Here is a 15,486-nt window from a genome sequence, read left to right on the forward strand (position 1 = left end):
ATACAGCTAAATAAAGATTTTTTTCACATCTCATTACAGTGCACAACAAAGTGAGGAAAAGTATACAGTACATTTTATTCTGGAATATAAGACAATCTAATCCAACATGCAGTTGTGTTCTTTGTTACAAGTTAATCTTTTCTTTACCTATGTAGTAAAATAGCTTCTAAAGCTTTATCCTTAGTGTTATAGTAACACCTGATTTTTTCACTTATTTTCTAAAACCCACTTGCTGTAGTGACAACAGCACTGAATTCTACTAAAATGTTTTTTGTAAGTTTCTAGAACTTATTTAAGCAATTAAATTCAGCCACCTCTGCTGGGATCTATGCTGAGTATTTTCAACCTGCTTTTTAAAGTCAGAAATGGGGAAGTATACATATAATGTATTTTAGTCAAGAAAACTATATAGAAGTTTTGTTTCTATCCCTTTTTTTAAATTAATAAGTATCCAGTTAACTCTCATTTATCCACTGGATAATTTTGCTTTCAGAATCTTCTGAACATAATTAATTATGGTAGTTGACATTTTGTGTTGACCCAATTAACCATCTTTTTTTTTTTTTCCTTTATGGCCAGGAAGCTAACGATTTAAGGACGCCACCCAAGCCAGGTCATGTGAAATGAATATAGAGAAAATGATCAGTTCACTTGTAGTTGATGCTGTGAATTAGTCCATGGTGCTCGTCCAAGTTGGGGCACAGGTGGCAGAATGGTCTTTCATAATTTTCATTGTTAGGCTTCGTTATTCTGGCTGAAGCACATTCCCAAACTTTCAGATTCAGTCACATTCATGCTGAAGTTCAACATGGTATCTCAAAAAGCAATTTGCCATTCTTAGGCTTTCCTACAGTAGATATGAGAAACCTGACCCTAATCAGAATAGTTTTCTTAACTCTGAAAAGTATGGCTTTTGCCTAGCTGAATTGGCTACAATCCCAAAAGTAATTTAAAGCATCACCTCTCTTCAGGAAGATAATGGAACCTTCAAGCCATTCCAATTTGCTGATGCAGTTATCTGTCTGTTCTCCTGAGAATTAAAAGCTGACTCTCGGGTAGATAGAAACCCTGTGTAGGTATATAGCAGACAGGTGACCAAGGTCATTGAGGGATGAGTATGTTATGCCCATCCCAGCCCCATTGCTGTATTTGGTTCCCTTCAATAAAATGTTCATTGTATTTCAGTGGTAAGAACACTTATAGCTCACACAATTCTAATGCGTTTTCAGATGTGCAATTAATCATTTGTTTAAAGCCCTTTTGCCAAGAATACCTGAATGGGCTTTTCCTTTGATTCATTCCCAGGTTTCCTAAAGATTATAGCTGAGTTGTAATCAATAGGGAAAACATATCCTAACCTGGAGAAAACATTTATTTACAGTCATATGTCTTCTAAAATAAACAAATGAATAATCGTTTATTCATCTGACAGAATAATGATCCAGTAAAAAGAACTAGGAATCAAGAGTTCTTGACCTTGGCCCAGTGAGTGTCCTTGCACTGAGTTTACTATTCTGTTAAATGGGGGAGAAAATTTCACAGGCCTGCTGCAATGATCAAATCAGTAGAGTAACTGTAACATGTGTGTAAGGGTTAACAGTGCCTTCTGTTGAGCAGGTGATCCGTACAGGTTTGGTAAAAGGGTTTGCCTCAGGTCTCTTTTCAGAGGCAACTCTTGTGTTGTTTGTGCCTGAAGAAGCAAGCAGACTGCGGACTTTGAGTTTGCAATGGCCAAAGCAGTAAAACTTCAGGCATGGTCAGGTGTTTGGGTTACAGTGTGCTATTTTCGTGGTAATTTTTATGAGACAATTGATTTGACACCGGTGGTAACTCTACCGCAAGGGTATACATTTTTCTCAAATGTCTTAATAATAATGTGTAAGTTACCTCCCTTTTCCTATCCACATCATTTTACTAGAACACCAAGCCTGGAAAGAACCTTAGCAAACGAGGGTCCATGCCCCTCATTTTACAGGGGAGCTGTTAGAAGCAAATTGATACTTTTTAATCAAACCGAACACGCACATTTGGTATAAGATGCTCTCATTGAATAAGTAGGTCCCATATTCTTTGTCATGTTAATTGTTCCCAATATGATATTTTCCCTTTACATATTTATGGGCATGACTTATGAACAAGCTGAAACACCAAGGAACAATTGTCCTGTCTACATGTATGTTTTCCTGGGACCTAGCTTTGCAAACCCCAGGCCCTTAACATGTCCACAAAGGGCACGTGGAACAGCCACTGCCAAACATGTGTCACAAAACAGTGTATGGCCCCCAGCCCATGTCAGCAATTCAGTTCCTCAGTCATAGCACCCCGGCTTCTGCATCACCCACACATAAGCCTGTAAAAGCCCCCCACCCCCTAAGGAGGCTCACTTGGTATCCAAAGGTTGAGTTCTCTTCAATCACATAAGGATTCTATTTGTTTTGATCACTTTTAAATTCATGTGGGAGAGCATGTTTTGGAAATAAAAGAGCTGACTAGCACAAACATCTCCTCTCTGATTTGACAACCTCTTCTGAAGAGTGAACCACATTTGGTACAAATCCACTCTTTACCCCTTCCCAACCCTCCTGGATTGTAATTTCCCCCTTTTTAACCAGCTCATATATGTCTCTGGTCAGGTCTGTGAAGGCTTTCTCCACATTAATGGCATCTCGGGCTGACGTCTCAATGTACTTCATGCCGTACGCAGCAGCCAGTTTCTCGGCCTCGTGGCGAGTCACTTGCCTTTGTGTATCCAGGTCACACTTGTGACCCACCAGAACAAATACAATTTGGTAGGGCTGAACGTGTACTTTGGTCTCTTCTAACCACTCATGGACATTCTGGAAGGACCTGCGGTTGGTAATGTCAAATAAGAGAAGACCACCTACTGAGTTCCTGTAGTAGGCGCGAGTGATGGATCTAAAACACAAGAAAGAAGTAAAGAATAAAGGTTGTGCCCAAACTCCTGCACTCCAATGAACTCAGTGTATTCTCGTGTTCCTGGTTAATGACACAGTTTTCAAAGGGAAATTTTTGAGACGGAATTTTCTAGAAATAAATGCTCATGGAACTTCAGGCATTTTCCTTAGATTAAACATTGGGAAAATGACCTTGGGAGATGAGTTTATTTCTTGCCTTCCGATGGAGCCACAGCTAACTCCCCTATTCCCAAATCTGAATAACTGACAGAGACTTTCTCTTCTGTATAATAAGATTCCTAAATCACAGGGTTTTGGGGAGGCAAAATGAAATAAGGGGTGGTGCTAAAGTGTTTGTTATCATGGAGAGTTCATTACAAATGCTAGCAATTGAAATGGGAATTTTAAGAGTAAAAATGAATTCATGAGTTAAATTATAACTATATTTATCTTGTGTTATACTCCATTTTTAAATTTATGTCTCTCTCTGTCTTTCCATTATTGCTATTACTATTATCATCCTACAGGGGTCCTCAATCTCCTCTATGAGGAGAAACATAGGTTTGTTTTTTATTCTCCAGGCCATGTGGGAATGAGAAAAAAGGGGGGATGGTGAAGGGTTCAGGAGTAAAATGCCTTTCTGCACTACTTGTTGACAGATTTCAGAAGCTGACTGAGGACTATCTGAGAAAAACGGCCTATTCAAGTCTTCCCCTTAAAATTACAGTTTATGTAAATCATTATAGAGTATTGATTACAATGTTAATAGAGTATCTAAATTATGATGCATCTGCTGTATTTTTTTTTTTGGTTGAGACAGGATCTCACTATATATCCGAGTCTGCTCTTGAAGTCATGGTGATACTCCTGCCTTAGCCTCCCAAGTGCGGGGATTACAACCATGAGCCACCACGCCTAGCTTTGCTGTACTTCTTAAAGAGAAGAAAGCTCATTCACATATTTTAACTTCATTTGATGAACCTTATTGTAAAATACATATTTGCTTAGCATGCGTGAGCTTATTAGAGGGTGGACAAGTACTGGTCTCCACAATCACTTGGTTTAGGTTACTGTGATTGTTGATGTATGCCTATATTTTTTTTTTAACCGAGAAGGTAAACAATGAAGGACTCAATAGCTTACAGCTTAGGGAAAATGCCCCATGTTAAGAGAATGAAAATTGGGGAATTACAGTCCAATCTAGATTATGGTTAAGAGCAAACATTACAAATGAGTTCAAGACTCCAGAACTAGGCAAATCGGCCCCAGAGAATGAAAACATTCCTATGATTAAAGATTTGTGAATAATGATGTGTATATTAGAAAATTAGACGTGAACAAAAATTCTGATTTGTTCAAAGCTTGATTCAGGAAATCGATAAGCTGTAAAAGCCTGTCTAACCTCTAGAAATGTGTTATGGTAGTGCCTTGTGAGTAGTTGGCAAAGCAAGTTGCAAAGCCCTTTCTAAGGACAACATAAAACTACACAAAACTTAACATCTTCCCTATATTAAAAAAGCAGAGGTAAATGATGAACTGGGGCAATATCTTAGAACATACATGACAGAAAAGCGCTAGTAACCTGTAAAGAAGTCTTACAAATCAATATTGCCCAGTAAGTAGGGAGCAGTGAAAATGAACAGACTGTTCATACAGAAATTCCAACAAACATACAAGATACCTTCCTTTGCTATGAGACAAGCCATCGCACAAAGTGAATCTGTACAAGGGTGCCAGTGTTTATAGAAGTGAGAAGTTAGAGATGTTTATAATTATCTCTTCTCTTTACTTCTCTTCAGTTACCTAACCAGTACCTTCTATGCTCAATTAGTGTTCAATAGATAAATAAATGATCATAAACATGGGCTATTGAGCCTTTTTGATCTGATGCCCTCTGTGCTACCTGACTTTACTTCAAATTGTTCTCTGCAAAGTTTTCTGTGTACACTGTTTTCTCTCCCTTCTGTCTTTATACGTGGTATTTCCCATCTCTGGACATTTCCTGTCTTTACTTGGGTCTCATCTTCTACAGCTAAGCCTCCCTCCTCTGTATTCACACATATTGCTACAAGTAATATATTCTACAAAGGAAAAGCAAAGGGTTGTGAGAGAAAATTAACTGTATTCATCGATTATTTGTCGTGTCAAGTGTTGCAGTAAGGAGTGGTGTACAAATAAAAACAAGACACTCTTTTGTGTAATTGCTGATTATTTCCCCCCACTATGCTAGTACAGAAGTTACAAGAGGGAAGGGGCTCTGTTTTGATTACATGGCATTGTCTGTGTGAGTCTCCTCACACTTTACAAGAAACGAGTCCAGAGTTTCGTGCATAGTAGTGATCAGTGAATGGATTGTGACTGCAAGAAAGAATCAATCAATTAATCAGTATCTATTTCCTTTATGTTAGGACACACGTTAGCATACACAGAGACACATACATATACACACAGAGATATAGAAATAAAACAATATACATGTGACTTATCTATAGTATCTGAAGGTGTCAGTTATGTTAGGATGACAGGGGAACATTTTGAAAGTATGGAACATAAGGCCTGAGATTGATAAATTCTAATAATCAATTCAAGCTAGTTTATTAGCTATCAGGGGCAGGGTGAGGGAGTTGTGGTGCAAGCAATATGTGTTATCGACCAGCCTTTCTTTCCTACCAGGGTTCTTCCCCTGCACTGAACTCCCAGTTAGCCCAAGGTGGGCTTGAGCAAAACCCCTCCAGACCCTTGTACTGCGATTAGAACTAGAAAGTCCTCTGTCCCCAGAGGCCGTGCAAGCTCCGAAGACCCTCCCACTGCTCGCGGGCCCGGGCTGCGCTCCCACCTGAACCTCTCTTGGCCTGCGGTATCCCAGATCTGAAGCTTGATGCGTTTTCCTGGCTCGATCTCCACCAAGCGGGAGAAAAAATCCACCCCCACAGTGGGGTCCGAAACCTGGGCAAAGCGGCCTTCGGTGAAGCGGCGGATGAGGCAAGACTTGCCCACCGTGGAATCCCCGATGACAATGAGCCGGAACTGGTAGAGCCAGATGGCCTCCATGGCCGTGGCTTGGCAGGTCTCCTAGGCCCGGGACGGGGGCGGCAAGACGGGCGCCCCGCCAAGGCCTCGGACAGAGCGCCTCGGTTCCGATTTAGCTCGGCCGGGAGCGCATCGCTGGCCCGGGAGCCCAAAGCGAGATAGGCCCAGGCTCGGGAGAGCGGAGGGATGGATGCTGCGCTCGCAAAGGTGATGAAATGGCAGCAGCATCAGCACCACGCACTCTGACTCATCACTGACAACCGGCTACTGTAATTCCCCCCGTAGACGCGACGCTCGGGCCGCCGCAATGTTTGTAAAAGGAGCGCACCAAAAAAAAAGAAAGGACAGAAGAACAGTGCGTTCCCCTCCTTTCTAATGACGTCACCCACTCTACCACTCTCGTCCTAATTTAAAATTTACTTGTTCAACTTAAAGATGCCATTTCTTTTCATTGAAAGGAGTGAAACAGTAAAAAATGTACACAAAAGTCCACAATTATGTATTTGTCCAATGTTTCCATAATCGCATAAACACACACACATACATATATGTATTTGTTTTTTTTAAATATTAGATCCAATTGAACCTCTACCCTAAAACTTGCCTTTTACGATTAGGGAAGCATCAGTTTTCTTTTGCCATGCTTCAAAAAGGATTCTTTTAAGCACAACTACTCACACTTCATTTCTATGAGAAGCTTTGAAGTCAAACAGTAGGAGTATTTTAAATTTAGTGTACTTGGGCATTATCCCTTCTAAAACTATTTAGCAATTTAAATTCTAGTCAGCAATGCAAGAAAATACCACTGCTCTGCATTATTTCACGCACCCTGTGTTTTATAATTTTAAAATTCTTACCACTCAGATGTTTAAAAAGTTATTGCTTGGTTTCAAAAAACCCTGATGTCAACACCATGTCTTCTGCATTGACCTCTTCCGAGAATTGCCATTTTGTACCTTTTGTATAGTATTTAATGTCTAATCCTTTATTATTGCCTTAACTATTTTTTTTTTGTTTTTTAAAAACAAATTTAGAGGTGTCTAAGTTCACATACTACACAATTTACCCACCTTCACTGAGCAGTGCAGTGGCTTTTAGTCTAGTCACAGATACATGCAACAAACACCCCAGCTAATTTTAGAACATTTTTGTCACCTCAAAAAGAAACCCACGGGAATAAGAAGGAGCAGCCCGTAACACAAGAAACCAGGACACTGGTATCACGGTGGAAAAGCCTGTTCTTCACTACTTTATTTCACAGGGCATGAATGGAGTCCATCCAGTGGCTTTTGGCCTCTGCTGGAATAGAGATGGAGATCTGATGTTTGAGCAAGGGTCCATGGTGGGGACTGACGGAACAAAGCTGGTGCAGACCAGAGCCATTCTGAACTACACCAAATATGACCTGTAGGAGAGACATAAAAGAGCCCTGGGCCAGGGATTTAGCTCAGTGGCATTGTGCCTGCCTCGCAAGCACAAGGTCCTGAGTTTGAACCCCAATACCAAAAACAAAAAACAAACAACAACAACAACAACAACAACAAAAAAAACCCCAAAAAAGCAAAAAACAGAAGAGATAGCCATGATTGATATGTGTGCAGAAGGCATGGCAGATATGCATGAAATAAACTGCTCATCACCCATTCTGTCCACCTGGAAAGAAAGATGCAAACCTTGCCCACATTAAGGAGAAAGCAAGGAACCATGCCTTGGAAAAGATGCTAAGGAGCCACGGACAAGTCTACTTTATTGGCACCAAGCTGAGCAAGGCTGACAGTCACTTGGTTGAAGTTGTTTATCATGTGGAAGATCTTGGCTCCAGCATTATGGCCGACCTCGTGCTCGCTTCAGCAGCGCATATACTAAAATATCGTGGCTTACCTCTCTGCAGCAAGTGATCTATTTTAAGTCCCCAGAGAGGTGCTCCTGCACCTCTAATCATGGAATCCAATATTTGGACACTTGCCCTGGTGGGTTTCTGACCTCCAGCCATCTCCAGTATTCATCCTGCCACCACCTGGTCTCCAAAATGATCATTTAGGGCTTGGTCCTGAGGTGTGAGAGGAATTGAAAGTGGATGCTACCTCAAGAAATATATTTTGCATTGTATAATTAGACAAACCCAGGTCTTATCTCTCTCCCCAACCTTCTATTCCACTGTGGGTGGGTTCTCTGGGTTTCTCTGGTGTTTCTTTTCCCTAGGAGGTGTGCTTCCATCTAATTTTCCTCTCTCAACCCAGGTAGCTACTAGCAGACATTGCTTTTCCCTCTTCATAGCTTCTTCCCATATACACAGACTGCTTCCAACAATTCCTATCTTTCTCCTCAGTGTGAAAATTGGTTGTGACTGAGCCCTGGTTTTCCTGTTCTACTTTTCACCATCACTCCGACCTGAATGTTCCAACCTCTTCACTTCTCCTATTTGAACGTTTTTCTGTTTCAATATCTAACGGACACACTATTCTTCCTTATTTGTACAGTGGCAATGAATCTATAGGATTAAAGTGTAATGAAGAAGGCCGGGCGTAGTGGCGCACTTCTGTAATCCCAGCACTCTGGAGGGAGGCTGAGGCGGGAGGATCGCTGTGAGTTCGAGACCAGCCTGGGCTACATAGTGAGTTCCAGGGCAGTCTCAACTACATAGTGAGACCCTGTCTCAAAAAACAAACAAACAAACAAAAAGTGTAAGGAAGAAGATAGGGATGACTGGAGCAGAATACAGTCTTAAGAATGTAAAACAAAACCAAAAACGCAACCTTTTAGCCATCATCCCTCTATCCTGCTTCCCTCCAGCCTCTGGCAACCACGAATCTACTTTCTGTCTATATAGTTTATCTTATCCCAGATATTTCATGTAAATAGAATTATTAATATGTGAGTTTTGTGACTGGTGCAAGCTGGAATAATGTTTCTAAGATTAATACACATAAATGTAGAGTTGACCCTCTGTATCTGCAGTATAAGAAAATAATTTGTAAAAATATCTTTTTCAGACAGACATTTTCATCTCATTATTACCTCCAAATGCAGTATAACCAGCTATTTACATGGCATTTACATTGTATTAGACATTATAAATAATCTAGAGATGATTTATCTATACAGGAAGGTATGTGTAGTTATGCAGAAATACCACACTATTTAAATAAGGGACTTGAGAATCACTGATTTTGTTATCTTAAGAGGATCCTGAAACTAATCTGTTGAGGATACTGAGGAACAATGGTACTTCCTTAATTTTTATGACTGAATAATATTCCATTGTACAACTAGACCACATTTTGTTTATCCATTCATCCATCAATGGACATTTGGATTTTTTCACATTTAGTCCATCGCGGATAGGTCTGCTATGAACATTCATACACAACTTTTGCTTTAAATATTACTTTCATTTCTTTCAGATTTATGTCTAAGAATGGAATCCCTGGGTCCTATGGCAACTGTTTAATCCTTTTTGCACAGTGACTGCATCATTTTACATCCTCATTTGGAATCAATGAGGCTTTCAGTTGCTTCACATAGCCTTCAGAACTTACTCTTGTCTGACTTTTTGAGTCTGGCCATCTTAGTGGGTATGACACACTATCTCATTCTGATTTGATATGAATTTCCCTAATGACTGATGATCAATCACATTTTCACACTCTTATTAAATGTGTATTTTTTGTTGGAAATGTTGACCTAGATTTTTTTGTCTATTTTTTTCAGCTTTAATTGAGTTTATTGGTACATTTTAGGGTTACAGTACGGTTACATTCATTGTTGGGATCTTGTACCGCTACATGACAAGTCTTGATTCTCATTTTTTCCCCTTACCCCTGCCCTCCCTTCACCCCCTCCTCCTATTTTTAAAATGAATTATTAGTCTTTGTATTATTACAATGTAAGGGTTCTTTATCTTAGATAAAAGTTTCTTGTCAAATATATTATTTTCAAATATTTTCTTCCATTGTGTCTACTCTTTTTTTCCTTTTCTTGAGGTTATCTTTTGAAACACAAAGTTTTAAATTTTGATGAATTTTTCTACATAGTTCTTGACCTAGCATGATTCAACTTACATTTTTTTGACTTTACGATGGTGCAAAAGTGATACACATTCAGTAGACACTTAGTTGGGCATGGTGGCGCACACCTGTAATCCCAGCACTCTGGAGGGAGGCTGAGGCAGGAGGATCACTGTGAGTTCGAGACCAGCCTGGCTACATAGTGAGTTCCAGGGCAGTCTCAACTACATAGTGAGACCCTGTCTCAAAACAACAAAACAAAACAAAAACAGTAAAACACTCAGTACACACTATACCTCAAATTTTGGATTTTAATCTTTTTTCTGGGATACCAAAATGTAATGCAGATATTCTCTTACAATGCTGCACAGTGACAGTGAACCAGAGTTCCCAGTCTGTGGTATAATCATAAGTGGAAGCAATACTCTAGCATATATTGTGATGCTGAACTATGTTGTTTGGTAGCTTAGGTGTATAAATGCATTTTTGACTTAGGATATTTTCAATTTATGGTGGGCTTATTGGAACATAACTCTATCATAAGTTGAGGAGCACCTGTTTTTTCCTTTTGCTTCTTGTGTCAAGTCTAAGAACACTTTGGCTAATTTAAGGTCATAAAACTTACTTCTATGCTTTCTTCTAAGAATTTTGTAGTTTCAGAAAATGCATTTAGGTCTATAATCCATTTTGACTTAGTTTTTATATTTGTTGTGAGATAAATGTCCAACTTTATTCTTTTCATGTAGATATCCAATTACTCCAACACCCTTTCTTGGAGAGAGTATTATTTCTCCAGTGAATGATTTTAACCCTCTTGTTTGAAAATTAATTAACCCACAGATATATTGGTTTATTTCTAGACCCTCAGTTTTGTTCCATTGGTTTTTATATCTACCGTTATGCCAGAACAACAGTATCTTGACTACTGTAGCTTATAGTAAGTTTGAAATAGAAAGTAAGAGTCCTTCTACTGTTTTATTTTTCCAAGATTATTTTTGATCCTCTTTGAAATTCTATATGAATTTTAAGATTAGCTTGCAAAATAAGGCAGCTAGATTGATAGGGATTGCATTTACTTTATAGATTAATTTGTGGAGTATTTCTCTCTACCTCAAAATTAAATCTTTTGATTCATGGACTCAAATTTTCTGCTAGAGTGTAGCATATATGGCCTCTACTCCAATTGTCAATGGAATCCTTGTTCCCAACTGAAACTTTCTGAGCCTGGCCTTTACTGTTAACATTTCTGTCAGAATTCTGCTCTTCTAAAGTCCACTGAGAAATGCCTATCAAGCTTTGCTCACAGCACTCTAGAGAGTCTGTAGCCCACATCTCCATACCCTTCCAAGTTTTTCCTTCAAACCAGTTACAAAGGCTTCTAAACTATGTGGTCAAATATAGTCACAGTAACTACCCTATTTCTGTGGTACTATTTTCTGTGTTAGTCAGCTTTCCCATTGCAGAGACACAATACCCAACACTCACAATTTAAAGGAGAAGATGTTTGATTTAGCTCATGGTTTCAGGGAATTCAGTACATGGTTTGTTGACTCCAAGGCAGAAACATCATAGTGGAAGGTTGTGACAGAGCAAAGATGCTTTAGTTCATAGCAGCCAGATAGCAGAGAATAGTGACAGAGCAGAATGAGAGAAGGACCACACATAGACACCAGGACCTCTTGCATGACCCACACAGACACCCAGAAGTGTGCTTTACCAGCTCCCTGGGCAGGTCTGAGGATGAAGACATGGACTAAATGCATGAACGCATGGAACTGTTTGGCAGCATTTGCATCAACAGATTTTTTAAATAAGTACTTCAATTGTTCTCTTCCTTAACAGGCAAGACCTATTTCAAGGAAAAAAGAGACGTCATCCTGAATAGTCAATTGCTATCATTCAGGCTGAGTTTGAAGATAAGAATGAAAGAAGTGAATTCACCATTTTGAGGGGTAAAAGCAATCAACTTTTGTGAGACTTTTAGTGATTATAACCTTGTTCTCACAAAGAAAAGTTCAAGACAGCTCCTAAATTCAGGTGGTTACATGGATACTATTGGCTGCTTTAGACATATGTAAAGTGGGAATCAGGGGCAAAGGAAGAACAGGAATATTTGGAAAACTTAAATTTTGGACCAGAAGGAACCACATGTAAAGGTGGGGCCTAAACCAAATCTATACTTAATATAGGGACAAGAAGAAAAAATCACAGAGGCAAGCTCAAGAATCAGCAAGACCCCACTCATAAAAGCTGAAGGGAGAAGAAATACAACCCTTTCATTAAGAGGGGACCCCCTGTGTCCTTTGCTTGAGAAGGGTAACCTAGGGAATTGGATCCCTGTGCTCCACCATCCAGGGACTCAGAGTCTGTTGCTGTGATGGTCCAAGGGGTCCTGACTACTGCTTTTGCTGACTGAAAATCTTGGCATCATCCATATGGTACTTATTTCTTAGACATGCAGAATGCAAGAGTTGTGAGATCAGGGGACTTCCACCCAGATTTCAAATGAAGGCCTGGGTGGTCAGACAAGAAGCCCCTAAGGAGACAGTGCAAAAAGCCAGATGAGATGAAGCCAAAGGTGCAATGGAAGCCCTAGGAAGTCAGAGATTCCAGTAACATGGAACATGATCCAAAGAAAGTTGCAAGCCATGAGTGGAACCAGCCCAAGGGAGTGGCCACATGGGCTGAAATCAGCAAGGCAATAGGGCTAGGGCTGCTCAAGTCTGACGAGTTTTAGCTTGAAGTTCACTTTTTCTGAGAGTAAAATTGCTATCCCTCCTACTTGTTATCACAGTCCTGGTATATGAAATATTATTTGTCATCCTTTGATTTTTAGTCTGTGAATATAGTTTTGGATTAAATTAGTTTCGTTTTTTAAATTGTAGCAAAGTTTTTTTTTAAGGGAGGAAAAAAACAGGCTCTGCAGAACAAGTTTGGGCCAAGTAAAAGTAGGATAAGAAATACACCCTACAGTACGAGGGTGGACCACCATGCAAGAGAGAATACAGTGGCAAAAACTCAGTGTGAACTATCCTTATTGTATCTACTCCTCAGGCTGACACCAGTTCTGTGCCATCCTATTAAAAATCTGCTAGAGTTCTCATGAGAAGCCCATATGTAGGGATTTTGGAACTGTTCTGCACATGTGTCCTGGGATTTTGTAATTAACAAGTCACCCCTACTTTCCCAGGCAGCTTTGTCACACCCCAATCTCCTGTCTCATTTGCTCCTCAGACACATATCCCAATAATTCTTTATGGGGTGCTGAGGGAGTGGAGATCTCCATTTTCATATAGCTACTTCCTGCTGAAAGAGGTTGTAGGCCTTACTGGGGTTTATGTGCTCTCCAACTATCTTGGGGTGTTGTGTGTGGCTCACTGGCTGGGTTGAAGAAAAGCACTTGTCAGAAGACAATGAGAAGAGAGTTAATGACAGGTGAGCTGTCTGTTGGTTGGGAGAAAAAAGTAACTTCACTATTATGTTGCAGATGTAGAGCCCAAATATAAGGATCAGATCAGATCAGATTTCCGCACTTTTGTGGAGGACAAAGTATGAAAAAGAGTTCAGATAAATTATTGAGAGCCTGAGAACTATAGCCTTAGCATGATTACCCACATAATGGATCTAATTAAAAACAGGAGTCTCAATACAGGTGCTCATTTAAGCTGTGGTGAATTAGGGTCATTAGTGACTCTACTTATCTGCACCCAGAGCAATCCTGGAGTCTTGATTTCTGAAGAGGAGCCTCAGGTCTTTCAGTAGTTCTCAGGAATAACTTTCTTAGTCCTGTGAAAATTCTGGTGACCATTTCCCATGTAGAATTTTTATAGCTTGCCACTATATTCCTTGAGGGAGGACCAGGATGGTTCTTCAGGAACTGGGACTAAGGCTACGGTCTTGAGGGGCTGTAGGGCTTCCTTCCTTGCCTAACAGCCTTTGTATTTTCCAAAGAGACATTAGCAAGTCTCTTTGGGATCCCTTGCAATGAATCTGCTTAGAAAGATAGACTACGTCTAAGAGTTGTAGAATTTCCTGCTTGTTTTATAGATGACTGCTTACTAGTCAGCTAGCTTCTTCTCTCCAGATTGCTGCATGAGCATGGAACAACATAAAGGCATATTTGAAATTTGTATATATATTTAACTTTTTGCCATTTCCTAATATTAATATGCAAGAGCTATGAGCTCTGCTTTTGAGCTGGGGGAAGTTGGCCCCAATGGGACCTGTTGTGAACTGGCAACTGCGTAACTTGACTGTTGAAGTCCTCCTTGGACAAAGCTACTTTCATCAGTGAACCACACACCCAGTGCAGTTGCATTCCCAGTATCCAGTTTTCTTGCACTTGAAATATAAACTCTTTTTTTTTTGGTTATCTTTGGGATTTTCCTTAGAAAATTTAGGTGAATTTAAAGCATTTCTAATTGCAATAGCTATAATTTTAGCTTTTCTCTTTTGACCCTCCTCTGTATCTTGGTTGTTGAACACAGAAAAAGTTATGTCTAGCAATTGAGTCATAGGTATCTGGGGTCCTATCCAAAGTTTCTGTAATTTACACCAAATATGTAGGGGCCATTGACAAATGAAATGATGTTCCATCAGTGCCTCTTCCTCTCTGGAAGATGGATCTATGTTTGTGTGTTTACAAAAGATTTCTACTAATCAGCTATGGAAGAGATTTGGGTATTCCTCTTTGCCCTGTTTGGACCCACTAACCTTATCATAATTAGTAGATTTCTTGATGCACCTTATCATTCCCCATAGTAAGAGCAGCTATCATATCAGACCTCATCTGTAGTCCCTGGGTAGAATTATAGTCCCAGTTTGGCTCTGGTGAAGGGAGAATAGCCTCTCCAGTGGTTTCCTTCCCTTCTTAAAGCATATTGTTGATTTGCATAATTCTTATCTTCTTGAAGAAATTATTTGACTTTCATCTGGGATACAGCAAGTGGCCAAGATGAACTGGGCATCTCATCCTAAGTCAAAAGTGAGGATAAAAATTTGAAACCCATCTGCAAACTTACTAGGATCCCCTGAAAGTCAGCCTAACCATTCTTTACACCACTGGATATCTACAACTGAAAAAGGTATCTGGACTTGAGTAGTGACCTCTGCTCCTGGGACCTCTCTCAGGGGCAGGACAAGTTGTGAATTAGGAGTAAGAACACCTACACTGAGTATGTCCTCAGGGCTAAAAGTTGTTTGTGTACACCCAGTGGGACTTAAGGCTGTCTGAAAAGCATGATGAAGGGGCCAGGAACGTTGACTTCCTCTGGGGCACTAGACTCTCATGGAATGACTCTCTGAGACATTTGAAGATGAAACTAATTTACTGGCCTGAGGATTATAAAGAGGAGGTTTAAGATACCTCCCAGTGTGGTTGTCTTCATTTAACAGATGAGAGTGACCCATATCCTCAAGAAACAGAAGGGGATCCCAGGATATCTCTCCCTTCCTGTAGTCCATTCTAAGTAACATAGTTTTGGGGCTTTTCCTGAAATAAGGGGTTACAAAAGCCTAAACATAAGGAATCTTAC

General features: G+C 40.0%; 1 protein-coding gene and 1 pseudogene across 1 annotated transcript; one reads left to right on the plus strand and one right to left on the minus strand.

Annotated features, from left to right (window-relative positions):
- Positions 1 to 1,788: 1,788 nt before the first annotated feature.
- On the minus strand, positions 1,789 to 6,220 carry Rab39b (RAB39B, member RAS oncogene family). The gene is made up of 2 exons (XM_010625173.3): positions 5,752 to 6,220; positions 1,789 to 2,916 (listed from the first exon to the last, which is right to left on the minus strand). The coding sequence occupies exons 1-2, from the start codon at positions 5,964 to 5,966 to the stop codon at positions 2,490 to 2,492; spliced, it is 642 nt and encodes a 213-aa protein (XP_010623475.1). The 5' UTR covers positions 5,967 to 6,220; the 3' UTR covers positions 1,789 to 2,489.
- On the plus strand, positions 6,132 to 7,843 carry LOC117284779 (annotated as a pseudogene).
- Positions 7,844 to 15,486: the final 7,643 nt, after the last annotated feature.

This window comes from Fukomys damarensis, unplaced genomic scaffold, assembly GCF_012274545.1.
Source record: "Fukomys damarensis isolate Sample0158 unplaced genomic scaffold, DMR_v1.0_HiC HiC_scaffold_39, whole genome shotgun sequence".
NCBI lineage: Eukaryota > Metazoa > Chordata > Mammalia > Rodentia > Bathyergidae > Fukomys > Fukomys damarensis.

Bases quoted from the DNA above. Each gene is read 5' to 3' on its own strand.
- Rab39b (XM_010625173.3), bottom strand. From the start codon at position 5,966: ATGGAGGCCATCTGGCTCTACCAGTTCCGGCTCATTGTCATCGGGGAT. The intron at 2,917-5,751 runs GTGGGAGCGCAG...CTTGTGTTTTAG, and splicing joins GCAGGCCAAGAGAGGTTCAG to ATCCATCACTCGCGCCTACT.